The sequence below is a fragment of the Lepeophtheirus salmonis genome, chromosome 3 (assembly GCF_016086655.4).
Source record: "Lepeophtheirus salmonis chromosome 3, UVic_Lsal_1.4, whole genome shotgun sequence".
Lineage (NCBI taxonomy): Eukaryota > Metazoa > Arthropoda > Copepoda > Siphonostomatoida > Caligidae > Lepeophtheirus > Lepeophtheirus salmonis.
Window position 1 is genome coordinate 20,529,941 of NC_052133.2, and position 16,824 is coordinate 20,546,764.

Consider the following 16,824-nt stretch of genomic DNA (forward strand, 5'->3'; position numbering starts at 1 on the left):
AATAATTTGATTCCTTAATATAAAATATTAACATTTAATATCTTTATGATATCGTATTCACAATTAATTACATAAATATCTATATCATTCACACAGTGAAACAATGGATAATTATATACATAACATATATATATGAAGAAATGGGATCAAAAATCAATTGGACCGATTTTCCTTCTTGCAGGTGCAACCTTTGAACTTTTTCCAACACCGAGTCTAGGAATACCTTTGTTAAGTCCTTCAAGCATTATACACGCTTTACATATTTCCATACTCGAAATATAGCCACACTTTGAACATTTTCCCTGAGAAGGAAGTCTTTCCATCACAGAGTCCTTCATAACCATTTGTTCACCTGAATGAATTATGTCCATGATGGCAGAAGGTCGAATGCTTTCTAAATCTTTAATAAAAGCCCTGGCATGTCCCCGATACGCCTCAGGAGAATAAATACACTCTGTTGAGAAATAGTCTAATTTTTTGAAGTAAGCATACATGACAATCTCTTTTTCGTATGCATATTTGAAGGGCTTTACACGAGGTATCGTTTCACCCTCACCCAAATTGGAGCCAGTTATAGGAGCTGCACATCGAGAGAGACGACCTACATCACCTCGTAGAACATTCATCATAATAGTTTCAGCTATGTCGTCTGCATTGTGACCCGTTGCTATTTTATTCACTTTCAAAAGTGCAGCACCACGATCAAGAGCTTGGCGTCTAAAAACTCCACAAAAAGTACAATTATTCTTCCTTCCTACTTCTTGAACAATTCGGTCCATTGTCCATCCATAAAGGTCTTCATAGGAGAGTATTTTCAGAGGAAGTTTGTATGTGTCTCTGTTTCGTTTGACCGTTTCCAAAGAATCATCACGATAGCCAGAAATCCCTTCATCTAAGTTATTGTAATTAATCAATCATTAATTATATGAACAAAAGTAAATTATTTGGTATTTTACATACCGATGGATAATAGAAAAAGGTCTAGTCCATAACTATAGCGATCATTAAGGGTTTTGAGAGTATGCGCTAAAACTGTAGAATCTTTTCCACCCGAGGCCCCAATGGCAACACGCTCTCCAGGAGTAAATAATTTGTTCGTAACAATAGTAAGGTGTATTTCTGTTTCAAAAGCTAAGTAGAAACATTCCTTACAGAGTGCATCTCCGGTCTTTGGACGCTGAAAATAGGAGGGGGTTTGAGGAGTAGAAAATGATTTTTATTGTTAGACTTACTCTCAAAATAGCTTTGGTCTCACACTCTTTGGACGAACAAATTCGGGGCATGTTCAATCAAATAGTAGTAGTCAATCTATTCATATAAATTATTAATGACTTAGTTAAGAGGTTTATACCATGTGCGTAACCTTGTTTGACTGTTTTTATGAATCATGACTGACGACTCTCACACTAGTGACTGTAGTTTAAAAGGTGTGACGTCAGAACATCAGCAACGTCAACTTCAACCTGAGGCTCCTGCATGTACAAACCGGACCTGTGTATGCTCATACTATACGATTTAGGGTACATTTTGTTTCACATACTTTCGTAATTGATTAATTAGAAATTAGTTTCTTTCGGGTCCGTCAGAAAATGATTTTATAAGAAAGTGCGATTCTCCGTTTAAAACATTCAGATTCGGAGGTTTCGAATTGACGTATATACATTCATATGGATATAAATTATTATAGATATTATAATAATTATTCTAATTTTATTGGAACAAAGTTATGAGGGTAATAGATGAATTAATTATAACTGATATAGAGACGTAGTTGTAGAAGTAATTATCATAAAAACAAAAACAGTATTGAACTATGTAAACGTAGGTGCATATGCCCATTCCATCCTTTCAATGGGATCTGCAAAAGCTAACCAATCAGAAGCATGTGTAGGGAGTATCCCCATGGAATGACATTTAAACATAGCAAGTCCCACATTAATTAAATTCCCAATGATGAAAACGATTTTTTGGCCTAGAGTATTGTGATTGCTATCAAATGCTTTAAAGGTAGCTCCAACGGAGAAAAGAGTTTTAATGGGTTTGATGGCCATCATGACGGTCATCATTATAGGAATTATGGAAATCGTGTTCCCAGTCATGTACATCACGAAGATGTTCATGGGAATGTTCTTGATGGGCCCTGTAAAGTGGAAACAATAGATTAAAAAGTGTGTCATCAAACCGTAGCGTTTCCTCAAAGCCATACCTAAAGCAATTTCCCAGGATCTTTTGGTTTTCAAAGATGGATCCGTGGATCTGCCGGCCTCAGCGTGAAGGCTCGTAGAAGAGCTACTATACCCAGGAGGCAAGGAATCGGAAGAAGAGGAGGAACTCTTTGACTTAGTGGCAAAGTCTAAGCTCCATTTGGATCGGTGTCGGGAGGGTTGAGTCGTCATTGCGACGGAAGATGACATTTTGATGTATGTATGTATTAAGTTACTCAAGTTAGTAAGTAAGAGGAAAAAACGGACCGAAACAGAAGAGGGGGATTGAGCGCAGAGTTTTGGAACGAATGCGCAATGAGTCAAACAACTAGCAAGGGAGCCACTTTTTTTGAATGCGTAATCAGGGGGGAAATGGGATCAAGGTCGAATGTATATGTAGAGGAGTTTAGTTGGTAAAATTGACTCTAGTTGAAAGGTCTGACGTCATGGGTAAAAAAGGATCCTTTTAAGTTTTATTATTTATTGCTATAGTAACCTTCCATTTATTCCTAATAATAAGTAATATTTTTCTCTGTGACATCAAAAAGCCTTTACGTCTATTGTTAGCAACTGCAAGTTGCCACCAAATTTAGGGATTCTAAGTAACTATTAAGGCTATATTAGTTATTCAACTTAAAGCTACTCCTTGGAATGGCGGAAGAAGTTGAAATCAAGAGCCCCTCACCTTCTCCCTTAGAGTGCCCCGTGTGCCTCCAAAAGGCAGTTCAGCCTATCAAATTACCCTGTAATCACATTTTCTGCTTCTTATGCGTCAAAGGAGCCTCTGCACAGAATCAAGCTTGTCCCATGTGCCGTAGACCTATTTCTCGGGGCTATTTGGATAGTCCAGACGTTTTAGCATTGGAAGAGGAGGGGAGCGTATCAAAGGGCCATGCCTGGTTCTATGAGGGACGTGACGGATGGTGGCGCTATGACGAAAGAACATCCCTTGAGATGGAAAACATTTATCTATCCTTGAGCAAGGGGAGCGATAGTCAAGATGAGGAGGAGGCAACAGAGGACAAAACATCAGAACTACTCATTGCAGGCTTCATTTACGTCATCGACTTTGAAAATCAAGTTCAGTATAGGAAGAATTACCCAGGGAGACGAAGGAAAATCAAACGGGACGTATTCGATGCTCCTTCCAAAGGTGTTGCTGGACTCCGTAAGGATAACTCTTCTTCTTCTAACAAGGATGACATCATTCATAGATTTAATCATTTAAACATTGTTGATCCTTCTTCTATACAGACACAACCAGAGCCTTATCTACCCGAGGCAGGAGGAGAAGTATCCGAAGACTTCGTCCCAGGAAATGAATCCGTGTCTTGAAACACATTTGGCCAATCCTTCTATGTAAATTCACTCTTTCATCGTATACATTCGTTTTACATTTACATGTCTATTCATAGCGTATCCAATACATTTTTTCTAAATAGCCTACTCATCGACAAGATTTTATAGCTTGCTTTCTTAAATTAGTTATCAGTTATCACAAATGATCTGATGAACTCGATTGATTGCATTCTAAATCTTGTATATTCTTTTTTTCTCTATATATAATATATAAAATACCAAAGTCAGTTCACATCACTTCATATTAGTTCAATTAAAACAATTCTCTTTGTATTTCCGTTCAATTAATCACCTCACCAGTTAACTAATTTTTCAATTTAAGCATGCCATCAAAATAGTATGAAATTACCTTATCTGACTCTTATATCTTGTATAAGTCATTTTTTTTCTTTTCGTAATCTCTGTAAAAATTCATTTGAATTTTCATTTAATTCCATTTATTTCATTATAATTATTGACTTTAATAATATAGGGAGATATTTCAAATTATTCATGTAATGTGTTTCTAGTTAATAAAATATCGAAAATATAATTATTATTATCAATATCTATCGCTTTATTTTCATCCGTATTAAATCAACGATTACTGTTAGACATTTACTTATTCGCCCATGTATCAATCCATGTTGTAACTGTATTTTGTTAATAAATGCATTTGTCGACGATTAAATATATTTATTCGATAAAATTCGGATAAGAACAGCTCATAGTCATGCGCTCTAGTAAAAATGAAGCTCTTATCTGAAGTAAACATAAAATTCCTATTTTTGCATTATTCAAGTACTTGCACAATGCAATAAGACAATTTATTATTAATTTTAAAGCATATTTATTTCACATTTAAATAAGCTATAATTTCTGCCAACGAAGTAAAACGGATGATATATTTTTGCCTCTGATTCTTAGTCACCAGGGTTACGCCAAAAGTTGCCGATCGATTTTGATCCAACTTGGTACGAAGATTACATATGGTTACAGTAAGAGGTCATTCAATTTTGAAATGTCAAGGTAACATAAGGCGTAAAAAATGAATAAACGACCTTAACTTTTGTACAAAATGAGATATGTAACTCAATTTGATTTTAAGGGGGAGTTTGCGCTCTACCGAATGCCCATTCTAGTTTTATATTTTTTCTATGGAAGATTGATTAATTTCTTTGATTATTTTCAACTTTCTAAACGTTGAGATTGTCAAGCCAATTATATTGAACAAATCTTCCTCCAACATTATAGTAGATTGATTGAACAAATGACATATAAAAAATGTCCCGTTGGAATTCAAAAAATTGTTTATCTTCCGATCTGTTAATTTCTAAGATTAGAATATTGAAATACTACGTAAAAAAGTAGGATTTCACTGGATTTTGTAACATAATGCTGCGAAGCAGTTGGTCTGCAAAAAAGTTGCTTTAAGTGAATTTTACTCTTGTCCGGATTTGACTTATATAACTATAAGTTTTGAAAAATAGATATTATACCAAAATTACTTAAATTTTAAAATACATTTTACAAAAAATCATTTTTTTTTTTTTAAACTATCATAAGTTTCACAATTTAAAAGATAATTCTACGCCCGAGCAATATGGCACATGTAATTAGCTAAGACAAATAATTCCAGTATTTTTGATCTAGTGCAATAATTAATAACCATTTATTGTTATTTTCAAAACTAACCAAAAGTGGGATACTTGATACACCAAGAGGAGACATAGTACAAGGTAGGATTAGACATGTTACAACAGGAGCAGATCTCTATAAGAAGAATCAGGTCACGAGATTTCAGCGCCCCCTTGTGACATATATCAAATGACCCAAAAATAACTTAATACAATAATGAATACTAAAAAAATAATTTTATTGAGCTTAGTTATTATGAAGAAATGGAATAATTACATTAATAATGTTTTGCTTTAACTTACTTAATTTTGCATACACTTTCTTCGTCTTCCGAAATTAGAAGAAGCTATTCTATTTTCTTTGATAATTGCAGCTGCATTCGTAAATGTATACGTGTATTCTTATACTAACATACTCAGACATAGTAAAAAATAAAATATTAATATAATATTTTTTTACTATTTACTGTGAATGATAATTTAAGTATATCATGAAATTACTCAAAAAACAAAACATAATTAAATATAATATATTTAACTATATATAATAAAAATGGAGTGTAACAAGTCTCTTCCATAGTCTTTAAATCAGAATAAATTATGTGAACTGAATATTGAGCTAACAATAAGCATGTTAATTAACAGAACAACATGCTAGACTGTGACATTTAATAAAATAAAATTAAGATCCACAGCTTTATAATAGAAATATATCTCAACAAACACTTACCTAAAATGTTTACTTTTTGTGTCAAAAATTTTAATGTTGAAATTCTCAATAACTGTAGGCATTAGGCAACCATGGTTTTATGTTGATTTGATGAACAAAGGAAGGCATTCAATTGTGTAAGAACAGGGTGGTTAGATAACTTTACATTTTAAAGTTATTGGCAGTGTAACATGTCTCCTCCGTAACAATTATCCTCACTTTTCCCTATATATACATATATACTGAGTAGTGAATAAGTCTTGTACCACCTCTTTAACTGAATTTTTGAGAGATGTAAAGAGTTTCAATTATAAAGTTGGGCACATTAATGAAAAGTAGTTGTTGTTAGTTATCTTTTTAACAAAGCAAAGCAAAACGTGGACTGTTAATTTATATTTATTTTCTCATTACTATGAAAAGTTTTGGTGATTATTTTTCGATATTTTGTTTTTACGGTCCTTTTTAATAAATAAAATATACTAATCATTTAGTGATTTTATCTTCATGAACAAGCAACAAGCAAAACGGCAGCGAATCTCCGATCTCCTTGATGCTGGAGCTGATGTGGTGAAGATTAAGTTGACTAAGATGAAAAAATTGGAGAAGGCCTGTCCAAGATATCAGGAATTGGAGGGCATAATTTAAAGAGGGACACAAATTTTTTGTTAAGTTTGGAGAAGAATATAAAGGAGGATCCCACTAAGTCGAGGAATCACCTCCCAAACAACTTTTCTGTGGCTTCTAGGACCATCAGGAGGGCTATAAAGCACAACTTCGGATTGTTTTCCGTCAGAAGGACCCCAAATCACCTTCTGACAGAAGGCATGAAAGCCAGGAGGCTCAAGAGGGTTAAGAAAATCCTTACATGGATCTGGCAAATGTGTCGATTGTGAAAATTTTCTCGGACAAGAAGATTTTCACAGTTTATTAATTCCACTACCGCCAGAACGACCGCTAGCTTGCAGAAACAAAAGAAGATATCCTAGGGGCTTACCACACCAAATATCCTACACAAAAAATCGTTTTCGGAGTTGTGACTTCTGACAGAAATAAGATGCCTCCATTCTTTTTCAAGACTGGAGAAAAATCAGCCAAGAGGCCTAATATAAGGTGCTTAGTTACAACATATTGCCATGACTGAAGACCAAGTACCCGGAGGTTAACTACGTGTGGACTCAGGACGTTGCCCCCTCTCACACGTCCTCCAAGTGCCAAAAGTTCTGCGCTGATAACTTGACTCGATTCTGGTCCAAAGAGATATGGCCCCTTCCTCACTAGATTTGAGACCTCCGGACTTTTTATATGGGCACTTTGGAGAGGGAAAACAGCAGTACCTCACACACATATGTGGACTCACTGAAGTTTTGCATAGTGGCTGCATGGACCACTTGTTAGAGGAGTTTGTCATCCACTCCTGTATGGCCTTCAAAAGACGTGTAAAGGTTGTGATTGATGATGGAGGCAGCCATATTTAGTAAAAAAAAACTTTTGCAAGAACATGTTTTTTAAACATTATTTTTTTGCCTATTATTGAAAATATGAAATTATTGATGTGTTTCTAAATCTATCTCTCGAGTCCCGAACCAAGGCCAATATCCGGACCGAGTATAACACCTTGGACATCGTCAAGCTAACCTCCAAAAAGCTGTCAAACACTTGTTTGAGGGCAAAAAAGAGGCCCTTAAACCGATTTACTGCGCCAAACACGATCAAGGCTGTTGGAGGATTGGAGAAAGTCAAATACGTTTGAAGACAGGCCATTCATGACTTAAAAGACTCAACAATTCCGATTTCACTTTTTTTTCAACTTCAGATTCCGAACAGGGACTACATCATCTGATGACAAGTGGAGTCCAAAGCTTTCCAATTCCACCATAGCATCATTTCCGACCTCAAGTCCTCGGGAATAAGTAGTGGAAGAATATTAACCACAGCTACAAGTACATCTCACATGTGTACGGTGACTTCCATTCCCACTTGGAGACTTTCATTGCCCCGCCAATGGAAGGCAAGTTCACAAATAATGTTCCTATTTATATATTAAATAAATATATCTCAGATGTCTGACTTCATTTGATTTCATCCAGATTAAAATTAAGTATTGTATGCAAGGTGGTCCAAGACTTATTATTAGTTACCTGGTGTATATATTTATATGCCTTTAGCAATTACTCATGAAGGCCTAGATACTCTAGTTTTCAAGGTAGACACCAACAAGTTAAGGCTACTTTGTATAACTATATGAGTCGTAGCTAATGTAGCACTAATAGGTATCTTTTCCACAAAAGTGTTGAAGCACAACTATTAGAAATTTGCTAGAAAATTGAATTATACTCATATAGCATAAAGTAGATCATTAACTTAATTTGATCAGACTCCTAATCATACTCCGTGAAGAAGAATAAAAATGTTGCAATCTGTCTTCTCCTTTTTGTGTCAACCAATTATTCCTGAAAATTCTCAGAATGATTTACAAATTATGTCAATACGGTAACTTTTGAGGGAAAAATAATTTGACATAGATGTGAAAGATTAGGAACGAACAGAGGCGTCAATAAAAAATTATTTATATATATTAGTCGGTCCTTTTGTCCTAGCTATCTTTTTATTTTCTTCACTCCAAGCTAGGATTGAAGAAAATAAAACGAAAAAAATAATTAATGATGGATAAAAGATATAATACTTAATTACATAGAGTTACATAGATACTGATTAGTAGCAAGGGAAATTATTTGACTTCGCAAAAGCAGACGAGAAGAGAAAGAACGATAGTTGAGCAAAACAATCGAAAACATAGTATTAAGCTCCAACAATTTTATAGTATCAGTATAACCGTTGTAAAAGATATCGGTTTTTATGAAAAATGATAAGATATTTCAAACTATCAATGATCATAACTTTGATTCATCTCCTGAAATCAAACAAAATATTCATATTAATAAAATTTTATGAAAATGTTATCCATAAAATTATATAATTTGACAAAACGTCAAAGTGGGAGGATTCAAGGGTCCAAAGTTTGGAGTATGCACACAAATCTTATTCAATTTAAGAATCAATGATTTTTTATCCTCAAATTGAATTATAGTCGGAATAATCTCCCAAATCCATTTTTAATATTTTGAAAGAATAAATTAAATTATATTTAATTTAAAAACTGGAATTAAGTATTTTTATATAGTTCATAAAACAATCTGTTCAAACATACTTTATTCACCTATAATTAACATCCCCAAATTCATATAATGATGTAGTTAAATTATTAAAATATTTGAAGGGTAATTCATGTTTTTAATATATCTAATTCGAATATTTTGGTTGACTGTTTCTTTTTTTTTGTATTTTTCTATGTATTTATCTCTATGCTTGATTATCATACTTTCTAGCCACTTCACAGAGATAAAATATATATAGTGTTGATACAGTGCCTTAGAATATTACTTTTCTAAGGCACTGACTTAGTAACAGGGATAGGCAAGTTAACTTATCTTTTTAACGAGTTGAGTTAAAGTTAATTGTGATTTCTATAAAAATTAACTAGTCTAGTTAAAGTTAATTTTAAGTTAATTTTTTTTAACTTGTTAAGTTTGAGTTAATTATCCTTAGAATGCTTTAAGATGCACCAAGCCAAAAAGAGGACAAAGGAACGTGGGGAGTTGAAGATTTGGTAATTTCAACTAGGTATGTCATCACAAGTCATATCTTGTTCATTCATGTCTGGCCGGGTTGTGATACTACGTCTGCATTATTTGGAGAGGGTAAACTTCATTTTTTGTTTAATTAATACATCTAGGAATTTAATGATGAGCTTCGTTTCACTTATTGGTTTCACATAGTTGACGATGATACGTCTCCTCATATTATTTTTAATTTGATATATGTTTGTCTTGTAATAACATTCCTTTCGAGCTTTGTAAATCAAAAACAGACACACATAAAGTGTTTCTGGTAAAAAATGAACACTTTGAGTAACCATTAATAGATTACTTACCCCTAGCATGCAAAATATACTCACATCTACTCAAAATGGTCAGGGTTTTTTACATTTTTAATTTTTATATAAGGAAAAACAAGTTCCCTGAAGAAGTTTGAGACAAACCATGTCTTTCAAGAATCTGCCGAAGTATTTGAGGACGAAACAGCCACAGCAGAGGAAGTAGAGCAAAAAAGACTTGAATTGTTAATCCTTTGGTAAATGAAAATATTACTACATGAGCATATAAGCTTAAGAAAATTTCCTACCTTAGAGAATCCTCAATAAAATTTGAAAATTCATGTTTAGATTTTATACAAAATATATCTTTTATAGCTACGGTGGAAAAGGAAACTGGATGATTTGCGTTATCATTAGTTCATGAAGGCAGCAGCGACGTCTAAAATGACACTCAAGCCATTGTCTCTTGTCCCATCCAAAAATACTCCAAAGTATCACTTTTTGCGAGTCCATCTGCAGGTCATTGAATGGAAAACATTGATGGGCGTTGAACTAAGTCCGGTTGATCGGGCCTGGAAACTATCCAATAACAGTTATGAGCCTATCATGAGGGATTTGACCTCGGCTTCAGATAATATTCTTCGCTTCATACGATGCCATTGTAACGTATCCAAGATAAAACGTTATAGTACTAACGTTTGTAGCTGCAGCCGACACGGGCTTTGATGTGTTTCCGCGTGTGTTAATTGCAATGGAGTTGAGTGGGAGAATTGTGATCATGAGGAAGTTTCATCTGACAAAGACAGTGCTGGAAGTGACGAGGAAGGAGAAATAAATATATTTGATATCTTTTTTATGTTTAAAATCTTTATTGATCAAAAGTTTTCCATTTTTTCGGTTGTTTTTTTTCGAGTAGCAAAACATGTATATATAATACCTGGTACTTGTATTCCAATATTTCATGATCATAGTATTTTTGGTACAGTTTTAACCGGGCTATTGGAGGGTGGAGGACAATTGAAAAAGTGAGTTATGATCAAATTGGACAGAAATGCTCACCTTTACTCTAACTGCAATAATGTTTTTTTTTGCCCAAAACCGATCAAAGCAGATTTTGGATATGTTAATTTACATAGAATTGCGTTTCTTTTGGTACCAAATTTGTTAAGTTACGATTTTTTTCAGGGTTGAACCCTAATATGACTATACTAAATGGGGAATAAAACACGTTCAACAATGTGTCGGCGGATTTTTACTTAAACTTTAACTTAAGTTGAATGAAAGTTAAGATAATACAGTTTAAAAAATTAACTAGTTGAGTTAAAAATTAATTTTAATATATATAAAATTAGTTAGTTAATTTATATTTACAATAATTTTCGTTAAATAATCAACTATTTCAGTTAAAGGTTGATTCACTTAACTAATTAACTTATATAAGTTAAGTTTTTAGGGTATAACTAAGATTCAGTGCCATATTTTGACAATAAAAAACGGATTATATGAAAATCAAAGTAAATAATAAATCGATAAAAACCTTTCAACATTTAAAAAAATGAATTATTTGTGACGTTATCATGATTACATTTAATAAAAAATGTAAATAACCACTAAAAAATTAAGTAAAATGAAGGACCTTACTTAGATGTTAATAACTTTTTGATTTTTTCTTCAAATGCTTAATATCATAGCTGAACTTATAGAATCGGCCTTATATTTCAATTTAAAAAGAATGCTTTTAAAATAAGGTCAATCTTAGGTATAATCTAAAACTTGATTTAAAAAAAGGACATTAAAGGCTAAAAATTCATGGATTGAAAGTTTTAATGGTCATATTCGTGTTCTACGGTCTAATTAATAATAACTAATGTAGGTTTCAGCCTACGGTCCAAAATGCTGTTGCATGATGTGATCTGTTAAATAATACCTTATACATCTCTAAATTCATGTAATTATAGTAATGAGTGATTACTTATTACGATAAACATTTCATTTACGTTTTTAACATAACTAACTATTACAATTCGATTGTTTTGGGCAACTATTTATTTCCTTTTTGACGGCGTCAACTACTTTTTGACAAAATCACTCTATGTATTTTCTTCCTATGAAAGAGGTTATGTTGAAAAGTTATAAGAACGTAACTTTACTAACTAACGTCATTTCAGCTATTTTATTTACTCCAAAAGACCGATAAGGACCGGTCCTTGGACTCCCAAATTTTATTGGGACCGGACAAAAAGGACTGAAGTCTTTTTAGTTTTTTTTATACTGATTCAAAACTAATAATGTTGTTTTATAAAAAAGTGTTTTTTACGTTTAAACATTCGATACAATTTATTTATGACTGGACTTGAGGCTATGCTGGATGAGTTTAATAATTGTCATTATTTTAAGACTTATTTGAATTTAATTTCTTCTAAAATGTTGTATTTATTTTCAAAAAATTATACTGTAGACACAAATTTTATATATGTATATAACACACACCCCCCCCAAAAATAATGAATCAGAAACAAATCTAAGAATACCCCAAAAACAAGTTTTCTATTTTAGATTGGCTTCTAAGGTTTTGTCAACTACAATACGGTTATCGATATTATATTTCTATCTTTATTTTTGGGTTAATTATTCTGTTTTTAAACACCGCTCGCATCATTAAATGTTTCCCAAAATGGATTAAGATGAAATGATTTAATTAAAGCATTTTGAAAAAAGTTATTACCTGTACATTTTAAAATACTTTTTACGTAACAATTTCATTTATACATACATTGTTACCATATATTTTTCTTATTGGAATAGATTAAAGTTTTATTGCATAAGGGTACAAATTTGAATTAAGATTCATAGTTTACTAGATTCTAGAGTAGTGGTTTCCAAACTGTGGGCAGCGAACCCCAAATGACGTCTCCTGACAATTTGTATTTGTCCTTATGATGTATTCTTCTGTCAACGTTCTCTAATTTATCATATTCATCTTTACCAAAATTTATTTTTTGTAAAGTTTCAGATTGCCAATGATTAATCGATAAACAAGTATTAGGTAAAGAAAATATTGTCAGGAATTTTTAAAGTATGGACTTACTTTCATTGTTAAAGCAGGATTTGAAAAGCCACAAGTTGACATTTGCAACGAAATTATGTCAGCCGAATCGATAAAATCCAACAAAATGAAGTGGCATTTCGACGTTAAACATCCTAACTTTGCAGACAAGGATGTCCAGTATTTTAAGAATACAGCTGATGGCATAAAAAAAACAGGGTTGATTTGGCCGACAAGTACCAACAGTAAAATATTTACAAGCTGTCAAACTTGTCTGCTGTCTTTGAGGAAAAATAAATTGGGCAGAAAACAATGAATAGATCAACAATCCTGTTCTATCTGAAATCGCATTACGCCTGATTCTTCCGTTTCTAGTTACATAACTTTGTGGAACAGGCTTTTCAAGCATGTTGGCTATCAAATCTAAATGCAGGAGCAGACTTGTTGCAAAAGATAGCCTGACTTGTGCTCTTGCAACCAATGCTCCAAGGATTTCTGATCTGGCGAGAAAGAAGCAAATTTTGTCACTGACACTTTTTGGTTTTCGCGGTTTGAAATTTTTTATAGTTAAAATATAACAAATTGCTATTTTTGACCAAATTATCATGATTCAATGCTTGAAAATTTTTAAATAAAAAACATTATCCCTATAAATTTTCAAATATTATTTAAAAATCAAATCTAATATAGGTATAGCCTATTACTAGTTGGCTCAAAAAATGCGGTGAAAGAGGTTCAACTCAACTGATTTTATCTTTGGGGTCACTACAACTTGGCAAATGTCGTCAAGGGATCACGGCAAAATTTTCCTTTAAAAAAGAGTATAAGACATATTATGGTTTGTATTAGAATATGTATGGATACTTTTTTAGAGTTTCAATATTGTCCTACAATTGAGCAATTACATATGTCCTAAAATGCGAGAGGGGTTTTTTCTACTAGCTAATTTAGTTTCTAGCCCTTTTATCATTATTATTTGATACTTGAAGAGAGTACATCTAAATACAGCGTAACAACCGGACCGTCTGCTCATGAAAAACGGGGAGTAACAATGAAGGTTTGATCCGGAGTAATATGTGCAAGTCCTTCTTGGACTCGGAGTAGAATTGATGATCGACATCCGAGTTATTCCAGCCTATATGTCTTTGCGATATAAGAGTGGGGTTTGTTTTTATTTCCTTCTTCTTAGGCTTCTTGCAGCTGATCTAAAAACGTCATAACAGCTAAGCTGGTCCCCCCTCAAACATTTTTCAAATCGTCAGGATTATCAAGCACAACATTTGCATCTGCAAATAAAAGAGCGAGTGTAATCCGGAGGATTTGTTACCGAGTTAACATTGTAAGTCCTTTTTGGACTCATAATAGTAGAATTGATGATCGACGTCGGATTAATTCTCGCCAATGTACTTCTTTATTTCCTCCCCCCTCGTAACAGCTGCCACATTGTTGCTGATCTAATGAAACGTCATGACTGCTAAGCTGCTCTCCTTCAAAACATTCTTCAAATTGTCAGGGTTACCATGTTGATCTTCGGTTTATATTTCTAACATGCTCAAAATACTCCTGACTAACATCAACATCATCTGTATTGAATACTAATTCTTGATGCAAATGATAACCACTGATATTTGTACTAAAAAAATGTAATATGTACTAAAGATGGCTGGATTTGTACAATTTTTTATAATCGATAAGGGACAAAGAAAGGAGAATAATAAGACAAAAAGGTATTTTTCTTCCCATTCTGATAGTTAATTTCCACTTACAATAAGAAATAAGATTGTAAAATGATTTAATAACATATTTTAAATTCATTTTAGGATCAGATATACGAGGATACTAAATACAGGGATATGATTTTTGTATGTAGACAGTAATGTAAAAGGCATTTTATTTGTTGGTTCCATTTCGACATCCAATAGTTCACTATTTTCCTTAGTATTCATGAAAAAAAGGGCTTTCGTTGTTGTGTAGGTTCCAAAATGGCCAACTGACGTTATGTTGAAAACGCTCTATCAAGTATTTTTACGTACTTCATAAATTGAATCAAATCAAAGGTTAACATATCCTAAAGTATCAAAGTTTTATAACATAAAATAAACAAATTTTCAATAAATTTACTTTTTTTTTAATCGATTAGAGACGCGAAAAGTAGGAGATTAGAGAAAAATATCATGTTATCTATTTTAATTGTTATTTTTTATCTCCAATATGGAAATAAGATAGTTTATCGATCTAATAACATATTATTAATAGATATTATGTGGATTTGATTATATAAAAAAAACTAGGAAAAATATTTTATTTATTTATATATAACCACTTTTAGGTAACCCCAAACTTAGGTATTTTAATTTGTTAGTCCCATTTTGACATCTAATATTTCATTATTTCCAAAAGGGTTTTTATTAATAAAAAAACTTGGTTGTCAAGATTCCCAAAATGGCCGAAATCAACAATGCTGACGTCACATGAATATGCGCTATATTCTATGGAGAAAAAAAAGGAGATAGACTCAAATACCGCAATAGAGTACCTAATCAGGGGTGTCTGCAGGATTATATTTTGGTAGGGGCTTGGTTTTTGGGATTATTGTTTTAAAAAAATCAAAAAATTGGAAAAAATTTGAGAAATTAAATTTTTAATAATAAAATTTTAAAAATCAACAGCTATTCTAAAAAATAAATTTTTGGAAAAAAATTACAAAAATGTATAGCTACTCTCAAAAAACTATCTTTTTTGCAAAACAATTTAAAACAAATGAAATTTTTTGTAAAAAAAATACTAAAATTTAATTTCAAATATAAAATTTTTTGGACACTTTTTTTAGATATTAAATATATATTAAGTTTCAAATATAAAATTTTTTGGACACTTTTTTTAGATATTAAATATATATTAAGTTTCAAATATAAAATTTTCTAGTAAAGGGCCTAAATATCCCTAATATAGGAGTGTATTTTACACACGCGAAAATACTTAATGAGTAAAAATAAACTAACGATTAATATAAAATTTTTTTCCTAGATTGTGGATTACACAGGGGAAATTGAGACAGGAAATTTGATATGAATAGTTTGGGTATTACAATTGTATCAAGTTATTTATAGGTCTTTTATTGAACCCATTTCCTCAATAGAGCGTGTATAAGTGGGTTCACGGATGTGAGTAAAATTGATTCTATAACGCAAATCTTATTTTTATGAGTTAAAATTCAGGCATATTTTTTTATTTTATTAAGGTCCAATAGGTAGGGATTAGAAAGATATAAAAACATTACATATTTTGATATACATGTTACACAGGGTGGGGATTTTAAATCCGGAAAATTTAAGGATAATGTATTTAATAATTCATTAATTTAAATCTTATACTCATGGTGAAGTCAATTACTCAAACCAACCACCTCCAGCTTTAACCACAGCCTCCAACCTGGCCCTGAACTTGGCACAGGCCTTGATGAGGCACTCTTTGTCCAATTTGCCCCTGCCTCCAGAATGGAACCCCCCAAGAAATCAAAAGGGTTATGAGCACATTCATGGGACTCAAAGACGCCCCACACATAGTAGACCAAGGGGTTTAAGAACCAGGAGCTAGAAGGTCCTACGAGTCTTCCTTCCAATTGTTCCCGCCCCATCAGACTCCTTGAAAGCCTTGGAAAAATGGTAAACAATTTATTTGGACAGCTTTGTATACTCAATAATCTCCTTGGGCGTACACCCGGCATGGAGGTACACAATAATGCCCACACGGGGTTCGTATTTTGATGACATCTCAAAGGTATTGTATTTTTACGTAGTTTGGTGAGTTGAATCTGATGAGCCCTCGTTTATAAACATGGATCTCAGGGTTACCAAGATATTTAGGTATAAACTTGTTCTGGATTGAAAATCCATACCCAGTATATATTTCGACTGTGGATTAGGTACCAAGGATTTTTCCGAATTTTTATCAAC

General features: G+C 32.6%; 4 protein-coding genes across 4 annotated transcripts in view; 1 reads left to right on the forward strand and 3 right to left on the reverse strand.

Moving 5' to 3' along the window:
* LOC121114586 (phospholipid-transporting ATPase VD) overlaps positions 1 to 16,824 on the reverse strand; it is a 267,528-nt gene that overhangs the window by 133,272 nt on the left and 117,432 nt on the right. The gene's annotated exons all lie outside the window — the stretch shown is intronic.
* Positions 21 to 1,415, reverse strand: Ctu1 (Cytosolic thiouridylase subunit 1). Its single transcript, XM_040708583.2, has 3 exons — positions 1,233 to 1,415; positions 961 to 1,177; positions 21 to 892 (listed from the first exon to the last, which is right to left on the reverse strand). The coding sequence occupies exons 1-3, from the start codon at positions 1,281 to 1,283 to the stop codon at positions 147 to 149; spliced, it is 1,014 nt and encodes a 337-aa protein (XP_040564517.1). The 5' UTR covers positions 1,284 to 1,415; the 3' UTR covers positions 21 to 146.
* EMC4 (ER membrane protein complex subunit 4) lies at positions 1,671 to 2,474 on the reverse strand. Its single transcript, XM_040708585.2, has 2 exons — positions 2,207 to 2,474; positions 1,671 to 2,140 (listed from the first exon to the last, which is right to left on the reverse strand). Exons 1-2 carry the CDS (start codon positions 2,412 to 2,414, stop codon positions 1,812 to 1,814), a joined length of 537 nt encoding a protein of 178 aa, XP_040564519.1. The 5' UTR covers positions 2,415 to 2,474; the 3' UTR covers positions 1,671 to 1,811.
* Positions 2,632 to 4,108, forward strand: LOC121114580 (E3 ubiquitin-protein ligase rnf146). Its single transcript, XM_040708584.2, has 2 exons — positions 2,632 to 3,372; positions 3,459 to 4,108. The coding sequence occupies exons 1-2, from the start codon at positions 2,856 to 2,858 to the stop codon at positions 3,524 to 3,526; spliced, it is 585 nt and encodes a 194-aa protein (XP_040564518.1). The 5' UTR covers positions 2,632 to 2,855; the 3' UTR covers positions 3,527 to 4,108.